Source organism: Bipolaris victoriae (assembly GCF_000527765.1).
Source record: "Bipolaris victoriae FI3 unplaced genomic scaffold scaffold_9, whole genome shotgun sequence".
Taxonomy (NCBI): Eukaryota; Fungi; Ascomycota; class Dothideomycetes; order Pleosporales; family Pleosporaceae; genus Bipolaris; species Bipolaris victoriae.
Window position 1 is genome coordinate 34538 of NW_014575383.1, and position 20212 is coordinate 54749.

At 49.5% G+C, this 20212-nt stretch overlaps 11 protein-coding genes across 11 annotated transcripts; 8 read left to right on the plus strand and 3 right to left on the minus strand.

The window, feature by feature from the left end:
- Positions 1–472: 472 nt before the first annotated feature.
- COCVIDRAFT_69849 (hypothetical protein) lies at positions 473–1222 on the minus strand (the record flags this gene model as incomplete). The annotated part of the gene is made up of 1 exon (XM_014705293.1): positions 473–1222. A coding segment is annotated over one exon (750 nt), but the record flags the coding sequence as incomplete, so codon positions are not given.
- A 1141-nt stretch (positions 1223–2363) lies between these two features.
- On the plus strand, positions 2364–4226 carry COCVIDRAFT_88381 (hypothetical protein; the record flags this gene model as incomplete). Its single annotated transcript, XM_014705294.1, has 7 exons — positions 2364–2581; positions 2702–2715; positions 2762–3166; positions 3218–3364; positions 3417–3857; positions 3927–4048; positions 4104–4226. The coding sequence occupies 7 exons, from the start codon at positions 2364–2366 to the stop codon at positions 4224–4226; spliced, it is 1470 nt and encodes a 489-aa protein (XP_014560780.1).
- A 721-nt stretch (positions 4227–4947) lies between these two features.
- On the plus strand, positions 4948–5807 carry COCVIDRAFT_88434 (hypothetical protein; the record flags this gene model as incomplete). The annotated part of the gene is made up of 2 exons (XM_014705295.1): positions 4948–5305; positions 5380–5807. 2 exons carry the CDS (start codon positions 4948–4950, stop codon positions 5805–5807), a joined length of 786 nt encoding a protein of 261 aa, XP_014560781.1.
- A 964-nt stretch (positions 5808–6771) lies between these two features.
- On the plus strand, positions 6772–6930 carry COCVIDRAFT_88114 (hypothetical protein; the record flags this gene model as incomplete). The annotated part of the gene is made up of 1 exon (XM_014705296.1): positions 6772–6930. A coding segment is annotated over one exon (159 nt), but the record flags the coding sequence as incomplete, so codon positions are not given.
- Positions 6931–7615: 685 nt separating this feature from the next.
- Positions 7616–8385, plus strand: COCVIDRAFT_12455 (hypothetical protein; the record flags this gene model as incomplete). The annotated part of the gene is made up of 3 exons (XM_014705236.1): positions 7616–7991; positions 8044–8132; positions 8290–8385. The coding sequence occupies 3 exons, from the start codon at positions 7616–7618 to the stop codon at positions 8383–8385; spliced, it is 561 nt and encodes a 186-aa protein (XP_014560722.1).
- Positions 8386–8487: 102 nt separating this feature from the next.
- Positions 8488–8745, plus strand: COCVIDRAFT_88363 (hypothetical protein; the record flags this gene model as incomplete). The annotated part of the gene is made up of 1 exon (XM_014705297.1): positions 8488–8745. One exon carries the CDS (start codon positions 8488–8490, stop codon positions 8743–8745), a length of 258 nt encoding a protein of 85 aa, XP_014560783.1.
- A 115-nt stretch (positions 8746–8860) lies between these two features.
- On the minus strand, positions 8861–9749 carry COCVIDRAFT_88393 (hypothetical protein; the record flags this gene model as incomplete). The annotated part of the gene is made up of 2 exons (XM_014705298.1): positions 8861–9357; positions 9431–9749. The coding sequence occupies 2 exons, from the start codon at positions 9747–9749 to the stop codon at positions 8861–8863; spliced, it is 816 nt and encodes a 271-aa protein (XP_014560784.1).
- A 1167-nt stretch (positions 9750–10916) lies between these two features.
- On the plus strand, positions 10917–11402 carry COCVIDRAFT_88231 (hypothetical protein; the record flags this gene model as incomplete). Its single annotated transcript, XM_014705299.1, has 2 exons — positions 10917–10961; positions 11007–11402. The coding sequence occupies 2 exons, from the start codon at positions 10917–10919 to the stop codon at positions 11400–11402; spliced, it is 441 nt and encodes a 146-aa protein (XP_014560785.1).
- A 1966-nt stretch (positions 11403–13368) lies between these two features.
- On the minus strand, positions 13369–14869 carry COCVIDRAFT_12457 (hypothetical protein; the record flags this gene model as incomplete). Its single annotated transcript, XM_014705237.1, has 3 exons — positions 13369–13808; positions 13864–14489; positions 14538–14869. The coding sequence occupies 3 exons, from the start codon at positions 14867–14869 to the stop codon at positions 13369–13371; spliced, it is 1398 nt and encodes a 465-aa protein (XP_014560723.1).
- Positions 14870–15438: 569 nt separating this feature from the next.
- COCVIDRAFT_88301 (hypothetical protein) lies at positions 15439–17676 on the plus strand (the record flags this gene model as incomplete). Its single annotated transcript, XM_014705300.1, has 2 exons — positions 15439–17375; positions 17442–17676. The coding sequence occupies 2 exons, from the start codon at positions 15439–15441 to the stop codon at positions 17674–17676; spliced, it is 2172 nt and encodes a 723-aa protein (XP_014560786.1).
- A 1658-nt stretch (positions 17677–19334) lies between these two features.
- COCVIDRAFT_34107 (hypothetical protein) lies at positions 19335–19799 on the plus strand (the record flags this gene model as incomplete). Its single annotated transcript, XM_014705301.1, has 2 exons — positions 19335–19513; positions 19643–19799. 2 exons carry the CDS (start codon positions 19335–19337, stop codon positions 19797–19799), a joined length of 336 nt encoding a protein of 111 aa, XP_014560787.1.
- Between the last annotated feature and the right edge of the window lie 413 nt (positions 19800–20212).

Genomic DNA, 20212 nt, shown 5'->3' on the forward strand with positions numbered 1-20212 from the left:
TACCCACCGTGATGCGCTTTTTTATTTTTCAAGCACAGGCTAAGTAGATGGACTAAGGGGATCTGCAAACATGTTTGGCGCGACCTGTGACTCGTTATTTTCCTTTTAGGCGGTGCGGATCTGGCGTGTTTTGAAGGGATCCGCTCATGGGTCATTGCTAGGTAATGTGTTGGGTGCGTGCGGGCTGTAAAAGTCATGGGCCGGAGATGTGGTGTTGAGATGCTTCAGTGGTGTGCATTGGTACAGTGAGATGGGTCAAGTAGTGACGACTTTCTTCTCATCAGTGCAACTATGCACTTGGCCAATTCACAGCACAACGATAGCAAGTCAACAGTGTGAAAGGATACTCCATCCTCCAAAACTCCACCGGGTATATCCATAACGCCAAACATGCAAGTCCCACCTGGACAACACAAAATGCACTTTCCTGACCTCAACATTGAGCCTAGTAACGATAAAAATGATGTCCAAGACGCCGTCGCCCACCATAGTACGTCGAGTAGTCTCTGTCACCAGACAAGCCCAGCTGAGAAGCGACATTGATGTAACCTTCCTCGTTCCTTTGCAACCCACTAGTTTTTATATTGCCGACTTTGCTTGCCAACACCGCGTCTGTATCCCACTTAGCACGGCAGTACGGGCACGTCGCATTGTTTCTAGCTGCAGCCACCCAGTTCTGCATGCAAACCTTGTGTATATTATTTCCGCAGCTCGTCTTGCAGTACACAATATCTTCCTTGGCATCCAGGTCGTCGTAGCAAATGGGACATTCGCCCTCAATGGGTTTGCGATTGCCGTCTTCGCTCTGCTTCTCCGTCTCAGTGCCGGGGATTGGTGGCGCATTCCTCATGACCTCGCGCAACTCGGAGCTAACAAGAGCTAGCTGATATGCAATCTCTTCTCGCGCCTTCAACACTCTTAGCATGACATACACAACGTGTTTGCATTGATTGCCCTTTCTGGCATGCGGACAGTCGCATGAGGGTTCGAGTCCAATCGAGACTGTATACACGTTGCCTGTCGAGCCTGCGATGAGAACCTTCTCCTCAGGCACATCGTCAGTCCCGCAGCGCTCGCGCGAGAGTACCGTCAAGCGCTGTGTAAATGCCCGTTCTCTTACATCCAGGTAGCTCTGTGGCGCCCTTTTACGAAATATCCTGGCCCGCTTCTCCTGAACAGGCGCGTCAGGGTCACACTTGCTCTTCTTCGGAGGAGGTGCCTTCTTGGGCGAGTCTTGTGTAAGGTCGATTACTTCAATTTCGCGGCTACCAGATGCCGTGGGTGCATACCGATGCACTGCGGGGGCACCATTGTCTGCGTAGGTCGTGAAATTGCGCTTGCGCGTCGCTGATGTCGACGGATGAATCGGGTACGGCATTGCGCTCCTCGGAGTCCTCGATAGATGCTCAGGGAGGGAGACCCTATAATTGGGAGATGAGAGTTGGAAAGAGGGGTTATGAATCGGTTATTGAGAGCAGCTTCCATGGAGGGTGTGCGTGCAGGAGTAATGGCATAAATGAAGCTGACCCCCGAGTCGCCCTTGCTCCGCGAACACACGTGATGACGTCGGTGGTTCCAATGGAATATTCCACCCCACACTTTCAATGCATACGCAACCCCGTTCAAATTACATTCAAATCGCTCAGGATGTAGCGTTGGATAGAGTTGACAAATAAAATCAGAACAAACATGCTCTGACTCAGCCTTTTTATGCCTATCCCAACATGCACAATATGAGAGCGAATGCATCGTCTTTGGAACGTATAGTGTCATATTTCGCACATCAATTGGGGCAGGTAGATATATCTTGTACCCCGATATGCTGACATGAAAGCTGTGTAAATTATGTGATCTCTTCGCGTGGGTAAGTCGATATCATTGTCAGCAACAAGTGTGAGCAGTTACACACAACGAAGGGCCCTGATTTACAATTAGTCTCGTGGCTTCTTGCCGTTGATGATACCCCTCAAAATACACGGTATAACTAGTGGTTCTCCAAGTCTCTTATCTTGTTGGCTTTATCTTTATACCTCAATGTTTCCATGGTACCCTACAAACACCCTTGACCCAAAGAGTTCTACGCAGTACGAAATTCCAATGGTATGCTTGGTTGACCCATTCCGGTATTGGATATCAACGTCATGTCCTGTCGTCCTTATGAAGCATTCAGAGGCACATGATTGCGCCGGTACCGGAACATGCAATTCTGATTTCCATATCTTCGACCAAAGTTAGCATGAGAGGGCAGGTATCGAGTCCTGTAGTCACTATTCTCATGTACAAAGAAAGAGCTTTTGACACGAATATCAGCTTTACTTTCCAATTGCACGCCCCGCGTAGTCGCGACTCTTCTCTCGTCGACAATGGCTAAGCTTAAAGTGCCGGCTTCGGCTCATCGTCTCTCCTTCAACCGAACAGCAGCTCAGACTGTCAAACAGACCACTGTAGTTCAAGAGCATTCCTTGCCGGAACCATTGTCGCCACCACCAGATATCGAGAGACACAGCGCGCCAGCTAGAGAGGACGACGTATTCGGTAATGAAGAAGGCGCCGAAATCCAATACAAGACATGTTCGTGGTGGTGAGTATTCGAGCTCTTCTCAACCCACGCGAAGCCCCAAGTGACGCGTCTGTTCGGGGTTTCTTAACACGGCTTGACATGCCATCCTTCATTCCACATCTTGCTGACGTGAACGTTTAGGAACACGGGCATTCGTAAGCTACAACTCTCTCTGCGTTACCCCGCTCTGACAGTTTCAAGTAATGCTGGCTGAAAATGTTTCCCTCGGTGTCCTTGCACTCCCCCAAGCCCTAGCGATCCTGGGTATCGTCCCAGGCATGCTCTGCATATGCTTACTTGGGGTCATCGCCACATACACAGGATACCTGATTGGTGAATTCAAACTGACGCACCCATCTGTGCAATCGTATGCCGACTGCGGGCAACTGATGAGTGGGCCCATCGCCCGTGAAGTAATTGCCGTTGGACAAGTTTTGGTGTTGGTGTTCATAATGGGCGCGCATATCCTGACGTTTGCGGTTGCCATGAATGCAATGACTGACCATGGAGCCTGCACAATCATCTTCAGTGTGATTGGACTGGTTGTTTCTTTCCTACTCGGGCTGCCGAGGACGTTCAAGAATATCAGCTACTTTAGCATCTTCTGTGAGTCAAGACATAGATAGCATGTCGCATGTCCTGCTCACTGTACTACAGCTTGCGTTTCGGTAATCGTAGGTGTCACGATAACCATGATCGCCATCAGCATCCAAAAGCCAGATATGAACCACATGGTGGCCATAAGACCTGATGTACCACTGGTGAAAGGTCTGGCCCCTGTCATGAACATTGTGTTAGCCTATAGTAAGTACATCAATCCCGCTTCATGATGCGCATTACCACTGACGCACTGTAGCTGGACATGTTGCCTTCTTTTCCTTTGCATCCGAACTCAAGGACCCGCGCGACTTCCGCAAAGCTCTCTTCTTTGAGCAGGGGATTGCAGTGACGTTTTATCTCCTTATCTCAGCGGTCATATACTACTATGCTGGACCCCTTGTGTCCTCGCCCGCCTTGGGTTCTGCGTCTCCATTGGTCAGCAAGATTTGTTTTGGCATAGCACTCCCGACTATTATTGTCGCCGGTGTTGTCAATGGCTCAGTAGCTACCAAATATGTCTACCTTAGGATATGGAAGGGGACAAACGAAGTGCACACCAACAGCTGGAGAAGTCTAGGCAGTTGGTGGGGGATATGCTCTGGGGCATGGCTAGCAAGTTGGGTTTTGGCTGAGGCGATTCCAAACTTCAATTTGCTGCTGGGTTTGATCGGCGCGCTCTTCGGGAGCTGGTTCAGCTGTAAGTTCTTGTGAAACTTTCTTTTGCGAAGTGACGATGTGTACTCGGCCAGTGGTCTGACACGCACAGATGCTTTTCCCCCACTGCTGTGGCTGTGGCACAATAAAGTCAACGGAAGACTATTCTCGTCGAAGCGGCAGACATTGTTTACAGTCCTGAATTGCTCGATAGTGTTGCTGGGGATGGCCATTGTAAGCGATTTTCTTCCCTGTTGGTCGAGGCGGCCTGGCTGACCCTGTGTTGCAGTTTGGCCTGGGCATGTGGTCGTCTGGGTGGGCCTTGCATGATGGTTCCGGTGGCAAGGTGTTTTCTTGTGAGAACAATTGGCATCCCGTCAGTTGGGTAGCGGGAGGCACAGACGACGGCTGACCGTGTTGGTTGCTATTCGGGGTTGGAGAGAGAAAGGGCGCTTCTCCTTTGGGACAGGGTTGGCCAAGGCCCGATCCTACCATGTAAATATTCTGGCTGGCATATGTATACATAGGCGTAAAAGTCGCGCGTGTCAAATATGCATGCGCAAAATGTTATCAACATGTCAAGTTCCAATGCATTAATATTGAGGTGGTGGTGGTGGAAACGGGGAGCCGCGCGATAACGCAACCAGGGACATGCTTCGGTGCGTTACAGTGCAGCGGCGCGCACCTCGACTCCTCACCTTACCAGCCAATAATAAGCGCCTCCCTACCCCAGCGCCCGTCCGAAATAAGCTCCTTCCGAAGGACAGACGCAGGCTCATGTAATCTGGCTAATGTCAATATGGACGGGAGTGCCAAGTGAGGAGGCTGGACGACCTGGCCTTGGGCGTCAGATCACCATGGGACACACCTCCTTGCTCTGCTGCTGATAAGCACCTACTGATTCACAGCGACGACTCTGGACTGCGGATCGCGCCATTGTTGATTCTGCGACGGTGGTACTACAGGTTGCTTGTTCGTACACATAGCCTTTAGCAATTGTCCTACCTTGACTCCCACCTCCTCTATCACTCATCCCCGAGCTTTCCGCTACCCAGCTCTTCCCCTAATCGCATTCGACACCCCCTCGCGACATTAACGCGACCGCGACCCAGCTTGCTACCCTTTTCCCCAACATGCCAGTCGAGCTCCGGAAGCGCAAGGCCGTGGCCCCAGCGCCAGCACCACCTGCAAAGAAAAAGGCACCCGCAAAGGCCAAGAAAGCCGACAGCGACAAGACTGTCGTCGAAAAGGTCCAAGACGCGGTCGTTGAGAAGGTCGAAGCCGTCAAGGAAGCCGTTGTAAGCAAGACTAATGGCGCCTCGACTGCTAAGTCCACCGGCGCGCCCAAAGTCGGCGACACAATTGACCTCGCTTCATTCGGCGGCGAAATCGAAACCAACGATGGCACCAAGACGTCGCTCGCGAAGCTCGTAGAAGAAAGCAAGGCCGGCGTAGTCCTATTCACGTACCCCAAAGCCTCGACTCCGGGATGTAAGTCGCGTCTCCCACCCACTCCCATTGCATATGGATCAGTTTCACTGACACGACCGTTTCTTTCGGCATAGGCACAACCCAAGTCTGTCTCTTCCGCGACTCCTACACGCCTCTAACCGCAACCGGCCTCTCCATCTACGGTCTCTCATCCGATAGCCCCAAGGCAAACACCACCTTCAAGACCAAGCAGAAGCTGCCGTACTCGCTGCTGTGCGACCCCGCGCAGACTCTCATCTCGGCCATTGGGTTCAAGAAGGCGCCAAAGGGTACGACTCGCGGTGTCTTTGTTGTTGATAAGCAGGGTAAGGTGTTGGCGGCTGAGCCTGGCGGACCCGCTGCAACGGTCGAGGTTGTGAAGAAACTTGTGGGTGAGTCGGAGAAGGTGCCGGCGAAAGAGGAGGTCGAGGCAAAGGAGAAGGAGGAAGAGAAGAAGGTTGCGGAGACAGCGGATGAGGTTGCGGATTCAGCAGCTAAAGTTGATGCTCCCGCTGCTGCTTGAAGAACTTCGTGCGATATGAGACGTTTTTCCGAGTAATTGAAAGAGTTTCTGTTGAGTGAAAATGTGTGTTTTGTTGGTGTGTTTTTTCTAGCTGGAACAATGAATAATCGAGATTTGTGATACATGTGCTTGAAGAATGCGTGAGTAGGTTTGCTATTATTGTTTTCTGGTATTTGTAACTTCGTAATTTAGTTATATCCTCGGCTCCAGTTTTTGAGTCTTGTTCATATGCCATGTGTAGAAATGGGTATTCGTTAACCTGTCTTGTTCGCTACACGTCTATGATACTACGTTTCCACTGCTGTGAAGAGATAAAGGTTTTTGGCATGATGAAGATGGGTTTAGAAATGGCATTCAGCATTTGATAGGCTGAGGTCTTGTGCTGTTCAAAGATGAAGTGTCGGCACGTGATCGTGTGAATTACGGATGCAGCGTTTAGGGTATATGTGCTTGGTGGGGTTGGTGGATAGCAACTATTCGTGGCTACCCCTACTACAAGTAACTTTGAATAAGTATACGTTTCTTTTTACTCGAAAGTGCCAACTGTGAGGACATGTATGATAGAAGAAAATCCCCGATTCTAAGAAAACACTCTTCGACAAAGAATGAGGCTCAAAACATGATGACTATATGTTGTCCGAAGCTTCTGTCAAATGACGTACTACGTCCCGTGGGGGCCAAGTGAACGCGTGGGTATCCTTGTGGCTACTGTCTACACTGCGCCTCAAAGCACTGGTAGCAGCATGTAAATGTGCAGCACACTTACTGACCACCGCCATCAACCGACTTGAGCCTCAGGATCGTATCGCTGGTTGTGTAACCTACTACCAAGCCACTACGTCTCTGCGCCACAGAGAAATTCCCTCTGTACCGGTCACTTCATGCACAAGATGTAGTCATGGGACTTTGCTTTTGATAAACGGAAGCGAACGGCCTCCTGCCTTATCGTTGTGGCGCCTGGATTAAAAGGGCGTTCAGGCAAATGAATTCAAGTTGGGCTGTGTCTGCTTGTACTCAGCTGGTACGCCAAGACAAGATATCATTCGCACACATAGTCACATCCTCAGATACAATGCTACCCACAGCCCCGCCAAATATTGGCCAGGCATCTCCCAGAGATTGATTCCTTGAATGGAAGTCTTGAAACCGTGGCCGCAACGATGGGATCAGTGTTCTATGAACCATGCAGCGGACTATGCTACCCGGAACAAATCATTATACACAGAAAGTATTGTGTAACACCAGCTTTACTCCACAGTGACAAGGTTAGGGCCATAAGATCGCAGTCCGCTAGTATGCCTGGTGCAGATATCCCGCTAACGGCGTCGTTGCACAGATAGTAGGCAACCTGATCTGCCCTTCAAGCCTCATTGGAGTTTTTGACACAGCCTACCTCTCAGACATTGCTATACTAGACTAATATTCCCAGAAGCTACGGCTGTCGTGATTCTCGCCTCTTTGCCTCTTCTCCGTCCTTTGACACATTTTGGGGGTATTATTTAAGTGATTGCCACACCTGAATCTAGTAGTTTGTCCGAATACTATATTGCACTCAAGACCAATCTCCAAATAACTTACTCGTCTTCCTACATACCTCGAGTATTGTGAACAAGGTTAGAGTCATGATAAACCTCAGGGGCCTTCGGCCCATGTTCTTTTTCACCAAGACCAAAACCCCTTCGATCCCTCGCAAAGTCTCTCAAATCTTCACATCCCCCAAAAAGGAAGAAACATATGAGCGAAGGCTCGATATAACCATGAGAAATGGGGGGGAAGAACGTTGGTCTGTACCAACCCATGGAGTGGCTATGTTCGACACACAATGCGAGCACAACCTGGTCACCACCAAGTTCCTCAAGGAAATCGGCTTCGAGTGGCAGCCGTCCACAGACGATACCCAAATCACCCAGATGAACAATACCAATATCAAATGTCTGGGTGAGGTCCAAGGAAGATGGTACCCGATTGGCGCTCCAAAGCGCCCGTGGTACCTGGCTGGTGTTCCAAAGCGTCTCCTAAAGGGCTTGAACTTCCGACCACGCTATGAAATCTGCACCTTCAAGATCGTTGATCTGCAGACGTTCGACCTCATCATCGGGCGCACCACCATCAACGATCTTGGACTGTTACAGACAAATCGCAGCTTCTTTGGTGCATTCCGTCCAGTCCCCATTCGCGTCGACTGTAAGTTTGCAAAACTCGCGCTGTGGACGCTTGATTGCTAACTCCGATACAGCAGCTAGTACGACTACCAAGAAGCAGCAAGAAGCAGATGAGCGCAGAAAGAAGGCAGAAGAGGATATGCGGAAGCGTGAAGAGGAGAAGGTATGTCGCTGTTGTGACTATACCAAGAATATAGTACTGACCTAGTTAGGCACTCGAGGCCAAAGCCACCTAGCGATACCCGAATGTCGATTATTCAACTATCAAAGGAGTTACCGACTTTATTACACTGGGCTGCTGTTGAAAATACGTCTTTCAGTCGTTGCTGAGAGCACCGAACAGCATTCACGCTACGGAATACTACAACAAGGGAGAGGGGAGAGGATCAAGCGTCGGGATTGCTCTCAGACTCTAGCTGAGGGTACTCCATGGTGGGGGGCGAGCGCCATCTAATAAGCTGCCTGGCGAGCGACCAAAGGCGCTCCCCCCACCCAACTCGGGCTTGACGAGTGGATCCATGCAGCAGCCATTCCCCTCCGGTACGCTGCATGTACCAATATTGATGGCGTTATGTGGACAGAATCATTGGCGGGAGTTTGGATTTAGCCGGTTTCATTCTTGCATTGCATTTCAGCTGGGAGCAGGTGGGAAGCGAGCGATTGAATTTAGCTACGACTGTAACATTATTTGCATTGAACTGCCAATCTACATAGTAATACTACACTTTATGACGTTGTCTGCATCACTACACTTTACACCTTTCTTCTACTACTAATCGCATCAATCTCCCTTGACTTGATCTGACCCTACAAAAACGACTTGAACAGCCGCAAACCTGAGCTTTCGTTAGACGAACCAGAGTTATCAACGGTGACATATAGGAAAAGGACTTACGCAGCAGTAATAGCAAATACATCCGCTCTCCTCGCTCCCGTCAAGGCCATCAAACAAATCGACACCAATACGTTAAAACCCGCAATGATGCCCAACCTAGCCGACATGGACTGAACAAGATACAGCACTACAATCGACGCAATCGGGATCAGCGAAGCAAGGATACTTGTAATCCAGTATGTAATACGGTAAATCGTACTGTCTTCATATCCCACAACTCCATGGACACGCGAGGGCTTCATGAAGCGTGTGCAACCGCATCGGAAGAGGTTGACGATTGTGCTTTCTGCTGCCCACGCAGAGAACGCGTCCTTCTTCTCCCGCGGACATAGAGTAATTAGATCGGGCTTTTGGGAGTCGCGGTCGTGGACGGAGCCCCAAATGGTTGCGTCGTCGCCGGTTAGAGCGAGGGAACCCATTTCGGGGGTTTGAAGGTAGTCTTGCATGTGGTGGAGGTCCCAAGAGCCGGGTTTGGGGTATTGGAGGATTGATGCTTGTTGGATTAGGGCATCATCTGTCGGTATCAGTATAACTCACACTATTCTTTGAGAGATTTCGAAGCATACTGTATTCTTTGAGCACTTGTCTGATTCGCAAAATGAGTTCCTGCTGCTCTCCAGCATCAGTGCCTTCGGAATCCTTGAGCCAGAACCAGTTCAGCGCGTAGGGTGATCTCTTGCCGGACGGGTCGTTGGCATCAAGTTGCTGGCGCTCCCGCAGTTTTCTCTCTAGGTACGCAAGTTCAGCTTGCATGTAGAGTAGGTTCTGGGCGTTCAGAGCACCGAATCTGCGAAACATAGAGAGCTCGGGGAGTCTCTCCATTTTTGCAGCTAACTTCGGGTACCCGACGACATACTCCTGTAGCGGGTCATGTGATGCACTCATGCTTCTGGTTTTATGTCAAAAAATCAATATCTTTGCGACGACAGGCTGGATTTCCATGGCACCCATATATCTTAGCCACAGTATATAGCCTGCCATGGAAGAGCTATCGCTAGTCCTGGGGGTCCTGCAGAATGGCCTTCTTCTGCATGTGGTTGCCTTGTGAAGCAGGCTGAGTCTGTTCAACAAGCCGCGAGGTACGTTGTACCTCATACCGAGCTACTTGTGTAACATTCATCGACACTGTGTCATTTTATCAACAAGGCCATAATTCTCATACGTAGAAAATGACAGGTTCCGTGGGCGTTCTATACCAGACGTTGTTTGTCCCTGTCTGTGATGGTGATGCCTAACAGCAAGTCGAGGCGCTGACTTCCGGGCTACCTCGGAACGTCAAGCAACTGTGAATCCCGGTGAAACAAATTTGGAAATGGTAGTGTCTTGGTCCTGATGTAAGTCCATGTGTATGTGAAGGTTTCATTGGGTGGCTGCAGACTGCCAGCTGCGAGTACTAGTATTGCACCCGTGTTCCGGCGCTACGTAGGCGACTAACCGTCCCCACCTGCAGCCATACTAACTTGCATCTCCCCGCCGCATCATTCAAAAAGTGCGTCCCACAGCGCCCTTCTTTGACCCTTGGATTCCAAGACTGCCTAGTTGAAGGCAACAATATTTGCTCAATAGTGACTGATATCGCACGCGGACTGCGCCCTCGTAGCTAAGCCTCGTTCATGCTCAATCGATGACCATAAGCCACCCTACGGATCCAGCCTTGTCACACATGTCACACGGCTGAGCCAGGTGTAGGTTGCCTTCTTCTCAGCTATGACGCCACAATACCAACATGTATTCGCCCCGCTAACAACTTTATGGCAAGGGCACAGCCTCTACTGTTTACTCATTGGACGTGACTCGCAATACAAGGGGGGTTGTAAGCGGCAAATGGTGCATGGATCATGATATAGACATCGACTTGGACGGTAGTGACTCGTTCTGCCTACATCAGCAATCAGGTTACCTATTGGTCCCTTTAATAAGAGACCTGGTCCTCCATTCTACACTGTCGCGAACTCTTTCAACTTTAACGAATGTCTAACCCAACATAACAATATCCACTACCAGCACATCCACCATCTTATTTTACGCACTGTACGTGAACCGAACAAAATCATGAATCTTTGGACATGCGAAATTTTGAGCTTATTCTCGTTTGTAGTATGCTACTCTTCCACATTTGAAACCACTATTGACACATTTCAGAGACGACTAGGATTGTATCAAGCGACTCGAATCGAAATATGCAGTCGGCGCGGAAATGAGAAAGATACCTGGAATCGGGCTGTGCTCACATGCGACCCGAGAATCGATTATAACATTATATCTCAGCAACTCGTAGCAGAGGTGCTGCAAGCGCGAGTACAGCCGATAGACGAAAAAATGGATTCATACGTACATACGTACGACCGTGGCGAAAAAGTAGTAGGATACGTGGATCTTACTTGGTGTCTTGAGAAAAATAATAGACGGATGCAAACCACACGGTTCTGGGTCACCTCGACGGAAAACCCTTGCTACGATGCGATCCTCGGGCGGAAGGATGCAGAGAGATGCGGTCTCGTAAAACATAAATGGGGATGTTTGGTTGGTCATGCGTAGGGTATTTGGAAGGGGACTTTGCATATCATGACAAGTCGTACTCGTGCTTGAGCTGAACACGGAGTTCACTCAAGCTAAACACTTACGTTACTTAATCCAAACGTGAATATTTCCTTCTCTTTCGACGTTTCGCTTTGGAATTTCTAGAACAATATATCTCCTACTTTGGCTACTCTTAATTTCTCTTTGACAACACTCAGTTTGGGAAGCCCCTTGTTATGCGTTGGGGTTGATATCAGCGTATTCAGAAACTCCTTGCTACTGAATGGCTCTATACATGCCTTGATATAATTGCTTCAATAAAGTGATGACTCAATATTTCACAGAATTTCCATACTAGTCAAAAACACTGCACTCAAAGCCATCGGCCACGAGCATCCTTCTGTTCTTTCAAGTACCATGAGTTGAGAACAAGATCATCACATCTAGAACAGCGAGCCAAAGCATCAATATGAGTCTTCAGCGTCAGCATTTTAGAGAGATTTCATATCGACGCTAGATATTTGCAAGGCTCACATAGCAGACTTTGAATGACTACTCATAGAAGACTATGAAGTTAGGCTGCTCTGATAAAGAGCAAACGTAACTAATGACATCTCCACACCTAGCAAGTCTAAGAAGAGGTCAACTAGGCATAACACAATGACTTTATTAAACTCAAACACCAGTGCTAAGAAACTAAGCTAACTATATGTGTACGTGGGTATCAAAATCCATCCATCTACCTCTGTCCAGCACCACATCTGGACAGAATATACACCCCCTCCCCCAAATATCCTAAATAATAGGCGTGCTATCAATCAACACCAGCGCAATGCTTTTCCGCGATATTCTCGCCATAACACCTAGCTCCGGCGCTTCGACTCTTCCTTCACTATCAGTGCCTAGTTATGCGCTGCGAGAAGTGATGAAGTGGTGACGCTCAGCCCGTATAGCATTCATTTCAATATTCCATTTCGGTATCTCGTATACGTAGAGAAAGAAGGGGGGGGAGGGGAAAGTTCTCACGACAAACAATACAGCACTATCTTAGCAAACAGGATGTTACACCATATCACTAGGTTTAGATATACTTCCCTCTTTCTCATTACCCGAGCCCAACAGCACAATCATCCTACTCCTACTCTTTCTTCTCCATCCCCAAAGAAAAAAAGCCTCAGTACAGCAACAATAATCCCCAGTGAAACAACCGTAGCAACAGCCGCCACCTGGTCCCTCTTCAAACGAAACCGTACACCCTCTTTCCCCATCAACCTAATCTACTGCGTACCAACAACCGCAAACACCTATGACACGCCAGTGGGCGGACACAAAGGAGGTGTTTAATATCTTTGCTCGTTTTGATACATTATAATATTGCGATATTATAGATGGAAAGTAGACGACATGGGAGTTTTTCTCAGGTATCAATGATCAGAGAGGAGTCTCTCTCTCTCTCTCTCTTCAAAAAGTGTATACAACAAAAGTGAGATGTACATTCACCTGTCCAGCTCAAGGGTAAACGATAGACTATCTTCTTCCCCCACTTCCGCCATCATTATTCAACACAGTCTTTTCCGATCTACTTTCCCACGCCTGGACATTTACCATTGAGTGTTCATAGCTTGACTTTCTAGTTGCGACTTAAAGTGGTTGAGCATGTCCGTTTTCATATGGGATGCTTGCTCCTAGGCAGCACTAAGTGGGTCAGTTTTAGATGAGGTTAATAGACTCGATTACTCAATGGGTCGGGGGGATTAGTAGGGTATTCTAGGATGGTGGCGAATCCAGCAGATGGAGTCGTGCTTTGCTGTCAGTTGGAAACATATGCAAAAGGAACTAGAGATAGTCACGAAACAAAAGGCATCATCACTGTATACTAGAATTGCTTGTAGATAATATGACAAAGTTTTCTTCATTTGTATCCTGGCATTTTCAATTTTCATATACGTATAAACTTCAATGTGTAATCATTCTGCACATTGAATTAAGCCTTGTAGCCAGCCTCGAACAGACCCTCCTTCAAGCTTTCAATAGCCTTGGTGATATCTGGACGGTTGGGATCTGTTACGCTAACACCCATGTGACCAAATCGGATGTACTTGGTCGCAATCTCCTTGTGCAGACCACCGGCAAAGATGACACCCTTCTTCAGGAGGTTGGGGAGCACTTGAGGAGGTGTCATACCCTCAGGAAGGTAGATGGCGGTCATACCAGTAGCCTGGTTCTCTGGCTTAGAAGCCAATTGCTTGAGGCCCAGGTCCTCAACGGCCTTTTTGACCTTTTGTGACGCAGCCTTGTGGGCAGCCCAGTAGTCTTCAATGGGTCTCGCGAGGATTTGCTTGAGGGCGGTGTCAAGGGCGTGGATGAGTTGTGGCGAGGGAGTCGCAAAGTAAGATGGCTTCTTAGCTTCGTAGTTTTGCATGACTAGAATCACGTTAGCATGATGCTGTGAGTATTCGAGTGAATAATTGTTGCTTACTTGGTAGCCAGTTCTTCCATGAACCAAAGTACGAAGTTGGCCGTGTCTTTCTTGCCTTGAACCTTTCGATTGCGCGACCAGACACCATCATGATGCTCAAACCAGCTGGGCAGCCAATACCCTTTTGCGAGGCTGTGAGAACGGCATCGAGCTTCCATTCGTCGAAGCGGATCTCTTCAGAGCCAACACTGCAGACACCGTCTACTACGACCAGCGTCTCGGGGCTCACTCGGTGGACGAGCTCACTGAGTGCCTTGATCTCGCTCAGCACACCAGTTGATGTATCCACATGGGTAACAGTGAGGATCTTGTACTCCTTCTCCTTCAGCGCCGCTTCGACCTCGTCGAGTTGTGGCCGGTCGCCAATGGGCGCCTTGAGTTGTGTGGCCTTGACACCATATGTCTCGAAGCAGTCGGCAAACGAGTCGGCAAAGTAGCCAGTGTGTAGGACGAGAACCTCATCGCCGGGCTCGACCAGGTTGGCGGCGACTTGATCCCATCCGAGTGTACCGGAGCCGGAGATGACAAAGGGTTGCGCGGCAGGGTCGGTGGAGACGAAGAGCTTGCGTAGGTTTCCTAGGACTTCGCTGAAGGTGTTTACAAAGGGCTGGCCAACATGCGACTCGCTAGATGTACTTAGTCAAGCGTCTTAGTGATATATAACTGCAGCATACCTGTAATGGCTCATGGAGTTGAGGACAGCATCGTCAAACTCAATAGGCCCGGGGATGAGCAGGGCAGGGTGTGGTGGTTGGCTGGACATGTTCTTCGGTGGTTCCGGCGTGGCTTCCTTTGTCTCCTTGACTTCGGGTTCGACTGGCTCGACTGGCTTGACTTGTGCCTTGACTTCTGGTTCCTTGGATATTATGCGATTGCCGTGTTCGTCTTCGAGGCGAGTGGTGCGTTCGGTAGCAAAGGGAGTGTTCAATTCGAGGAAGGGCTTTGGATCTAAATGCTTGGAGACCTGGTTCAGACGGGACGTTGCCCGCAAACGAGGTGACGACATGCTAAGGCGGGGTTGGAGACGGCTGTTCACGGCAAGGAGACGCAAGCGCGGGGCTGCAAACATCCGGTACTCGGAGACCTGCGCTGTGAGGAGCGCAGAAGGGGAGAACGCGAAAAGTGGTCGATTGGGGTAAAGATGCGGCCGGTTCGCGTGCTGCTCGGTGGTACAGACGAGTCAGACACCAAGATTAATGTCGCTAACAGGTGCTTTGAGGAAATCTGGCGGTGCAATTGACCATCAGGGGGCCTTTCCTTCAAGTATTGCCTCTAAAAAAAAACCAAACGTTCACCGAGAAGGCCCTACGCACGGATGTCCCCCTGGTCCCGGACATAGCGCTATGAATCGTGGGGTGCCGCGTGTCGGGCGCAGTCGCGTGTAGGGGTGAACAATCGCGGTCACGTGCAGAACCACTGGCGCGTGCTTCCACGCCTTACTCAGCCGGGATATTTGTTGTCAGCCGGCTCCACCCTTGTGCAGCATCAACACTGCGAGCATTTCATCGCTGCAGACACACTTGGATATACATACATACCTACACAACACCCATTGGACCCAATTAGCCATTGACGATGCGTGTGACTCGTGCGCGCGCCCAACAGGGCCATGATGAGGCTACCGACGCGACCGAGCGCGCGCCGTTGAACGAAATAACGTCCAATGCATCAGCCGAGCAACCCCGCGACGACGAAGAGCTGCTGCCTGCAAAAACTCCTGCAAAGACTCCTGCGAAGAAGACCAAGGCAAAGGGCCGCGCAAAGAAAGGGAAAAAGGCCAAAGCAGCTGAGGACGAAGAGGAGGAGCAAGCCGAAGCTACACCTGAAGACGCGCAAACAGCGTCTGAGCCCGTCGAGGCGCCCGCAAGCGCTGAAGATGGTACCACAGAGTCGCAATCACTCGCGCAAGTTCAGGATGAGCCTGCATTGGCTTCGGCCTCTGGCGTCGACTCGTCAGCGAATCCTTCTGAAGTTGCAGAGGTCTCTACCCAGGTCCAACGACCAGTGATCCCAACTAAACCCGTACGCCTGACTCGCCGCCAATTGGCCATGCAGGAAGAGGAAATGAAGAAAGCGCAACATGCCGCTTCTGCAGTTCAGGAACCAGAAACTCAAGTTCCAGAGTCAACAGCACATGTACCCAAAGCCGCGGAAGAAGCCCCTCAAATATCAGAGCAGATTGAAGATCCAAAAGCACCAGAAACTCAAAGTGAAGATGTAAAGGAAGAGACGGTTGCAGAGCCAGAAACTGTTGTTGACAAGGTTCAAGACGAGGCTGTAGTCGAGTCCGTAGCAGAACGTGAAATATCCCAAGAGGCCTCGCTAGATGTGCCACAGGTGGAAGAGCCTCAGACTGAGCCTCAAATCCCCGAAGCAACAGCTGACATTCCCGTACCTTCTGTCGAAGTCAGTCCAGAAACAGAGCCAAAGTCACTTGCAACCCAAAAGTCCAATGAAGATATCATGGCCACTCTCAGGAGCCAGGCTTCAAGTCGACGGACGTCGCGTAGCCTCTCCAAATCCCCCATGCGTCTCGAGGAGTCTTTTGAAGCAATCGATGCGCTTGAGGAGGCTCTGGAGAACGTCACCTCAGTAGCCAGAATCGATCGGTTGAACGAGGAGACATCGCCCGAAAGAGCAAAGGCCTCCAAGACTACTAGCACGGCAGGCACACGCCCAAAGTCGATGTACGCATCATCGACTACAGCTACAAAGCTATCCAGAGCCCCCAGTTCTGCTGCGCCGAAGAGTATGAAGCCGGTCAAGTCTTCATTAACTCGCACAACCAGTGTTCGCACTGCAACTAGCAAGGAAGTCAAGACAGCCTCCGCGCCGACGACAGATTATCTCGCTGCAAAACGGCGACCGATCAGCGTATCGTTTCCTACTCCTGCGCCGCCACCAAAGGGACGCGCTCCTACCAAGTCAACATTCCAGCTTTCAAGCAATGACGTGGTTGCAAAACTGAAGGCGCAAAAAGAGGAGCGACTAAAGCGAGAAGCAGAAGGCACAGCACCAAAGTCACGGCCGATCAGCATGCCCCCTCCACCAAAATCAAACAAACCACTCACAAAACCCGCCTTTCAACTGCCGGGCGAGAAAATCGCCGAGAAGCTAAAAGCACAAAAAGAAGAGCGTCAGAAGAGAGAAGAAGAGCAACCCGCTCCAAAACAACGCCCAACCAGCATCACCATGGCGCCCCTCGCAAAATCCACAAAAGCGCCCACCAAGCCCAAATTCGAGCTCCCCGGCTCTGCCATCGCCGAAAAACTTCGCCTCAAAAAAGAAGAGCGGCTCAAACGCATGGAAGAAGCAGAAGCAGCAAAAAAAGAAGCAGCAGCACAAAAGCCCCGTCCCGCACCAGTTGTATCCCGCAAACCCGTCACCATCCCCATGCGCCCTTCCCCCGCCGAAGCCCCAGGTGTAACAATCGGTCCACCTCCATCTCCTCCTCCCCAACAACAACAACAACAACAACGTTCCACGTCCCTCGCCAGCAAACGAAGCAGTATGTCCCTCTCGCACCCCTTGCCCCACCAATCCCGCTCTACATCCACTTCCTCCTCCAACCGCAATAGCATTCTCGTCCCCAAAGCCGTAGTCACGCCCGCAGATGCGATTCAACTGAAACTCAAGGGCAAAGAAGTTTTCAATCGTGATCGTGTGGAGAAGGAGGCGAGAGAGAGGGAGAGGAGGGAGAAGGAAGAGGCTGCGAAAAGGGCGAGGGCTGAGGCGGCGGAGAGGGGCAGAATTGCGAGTAGGGAGTGGGCGGAGAGGCAGAGGAGGAAGTTGATGGGTGGTGGTAGTTCTTGATTCTTTTTTTTTTCTTGTCTTGGGAGGGTGATTTTCTGGTCGGGGAGGTGGGTTGGAATTGGCAAAAGGCTGGATTTCTGCCTTGTGTTTTTTTTTTCTTTTGGATATTCACCTTTTTTTTTCGACGACTTCATCTTGCTCCTTTTCTTCGACCTGTTTATATATACATATATTCTTTGGATGTGGTTCCCAGACCTTGATTTGGGGCGGTTTTCGGGTTCTTTTTTTTTTTACTTACATCTCTTTACCTCTATCTTTGTCTTCCCATGCTCAACTAGGAAGAGGCTTATATGGGCTGCGTTGCTGTATTGGCGTTTGTAAAGGATTTTTTGTTTTTTGTTCTTTGTTTCTATCTAGGTAGCTCGATTGAGAGTACCCTATGCGTTTCTTGTATAGTAGTTGGTCTTTTTTTTGAGCTCGAATTTAAGGTTATTTTAAAATTTGAAAAAATAAAGAATGCTGTATGTTGGAGTCAAAAATGCAAGGGAACGGATGTCTTGATGGGCTGGTAGTCTTGATTTTTATTTTTCTTTCAAAATGCATTAATTTCCATCGTCGCGAAGAGTTGCGAGTAAACATTGCCAAGGGAGAGAAAAGAAAATGCACGGAAGAAAAAATAAATTTCTTAATACTGAACTTTGCAAGAGGTTCATGTTGGGAAGACAGAGAGAGACTGAAAATGGATTTTTTTTGGACGGGAACAGTAGGAAAATAACTGAGGTTATTATCTCGATTTTAGGGAGAAACCAGAGGGTAAGAAATCACAACCCTTAAAGACGCTGTTTGAGCTCTACTATTAGTACTGATAATGTTACTCCTCATGCATCTCTTTTTTTTTCTCTGAATGACCAACACTGTATGGGCAAAGGCCCTTGTATCTGTGAGAAAACTAGTGCACAGGACTTCTACCGCCCACGCATACATGACGAGAAATCCATGTCAACTACCGAGTAAACTACAGCAATGACCTTTTACACCTCACCTACCTAGATACTCATTTCTCCTTTGATATTGACCTTCCACCCGCGCCTCGCGCGAAGGCAGGTCTTCGGTATACTCCGTTTCCACTCTTTCCCAGCCTCGCCGCGATTCGCGCGCGATGACCATGTCTTCGGTACATTCCGATGGCACATCTCTCCCGTACTCGTATTATCCCTCCACTACACCACTCCCACAAGTCAAAGTAACCCTGCATCTCTTGCATCCTTTAGAAACTTCGTTTCAAGGTAAGTTTTTTTCGCCACACCGTGAGTCAGATAAACATAGCTCCACAATGACTTCACGACGTGGATCCAGAAACGGGATGACAAGTACACAGAGAGAAACCAGAAAAGGATTGTTGGCCGTCCGGTCAGAAGGATCAAAAAAAAGTGGAAGAGTAATGTAGTAGACAACAAAGTCACCGGACGTTGCTAGCGGAATAGCCAAGGGATAGAGGGAAATTAAGAAAATCCCCGCCCAATGGAATAATTTCTCTGCTGCCCAATACTTACATCATGATAACGTGTAGGGTGTACTGTAGGAGAAATTGCCTCGTGCGGCATAATGTTCCGGGTGGATAAAATAACAAAAGCCGTTGACTGGCGACTCTTTCCTTACTTGCATTACAGCCGCTGTGCGTTTGACGCGGCAAAATAGAATAAAAAGGTTGGCAAAACATGTCACTACTGTTTCTGTTTGGCTGCAGCGGTGGTATTTCGGACAGTGACGATTCGCTGTGGGACACTGTGTGTGTGGCTGCCCAAGACAACAGTTTGGGCTTTTGGCTCAGGATTGAGGCGCAAAGAACAAGGAACATATGTTGTAGACACAGTCGCCTTGTCGCCAAAAAGGTTATGTATACGGGTGGCGGTGCATATACAACCTGTTTGCGTTTCTCAGTGTCCACGTGGATTACCTTAGCTCCGGTACTTTTCGATGGCGCTGTTCAGAAGACGAATGCACTAGAGACGGCGATGGTGTGAAGCCAAAAGGTATTGGAATCTGCCTTGGCTAGCGCGAGTGATGCTTTGGGAACGAGGCGTGCGCAATGTGCCGTGACTGCCAGTTGCACGGAACGCATTGGGTTACATGCAAACGACAGAGATCTGGCGATCCGATCGTGGACGGCGCGTGCCGTGTAGCCCTGCAGCGAACCTCTACATTGGGAAGTCTTCAAGCGAGTCAAGAACATTGGCGGAGAGGCCGATTGGATTGCTATTGGAAATTACTCGTGATGTAATCATGCGCTTCTACAATTCCTAATCTCGAGTCAGCAGCTGTCTTATCTCGCACTCCTTGTGACACGGCTAGCACAAGCATTTTGCTTGTCGCCCAAGACCGGCATTTGTTGTAACTTGGCCATGAGGGACGGAGTCTGCCAAAGTGCCTGTTTATCAGAAACGAGGCATAAACTAGAGTGATGGGCGAAGTGTGTAGGTAGTGTACATGGCTGGGTAAAAGTGGGGTTTGTGCGTGAGGGTGAAACAACAAAGTTCATAGGACGAAGCCAGCGCGATAGGCGAGGAGACGCGATAGGTTAGATGATTTTAAATGA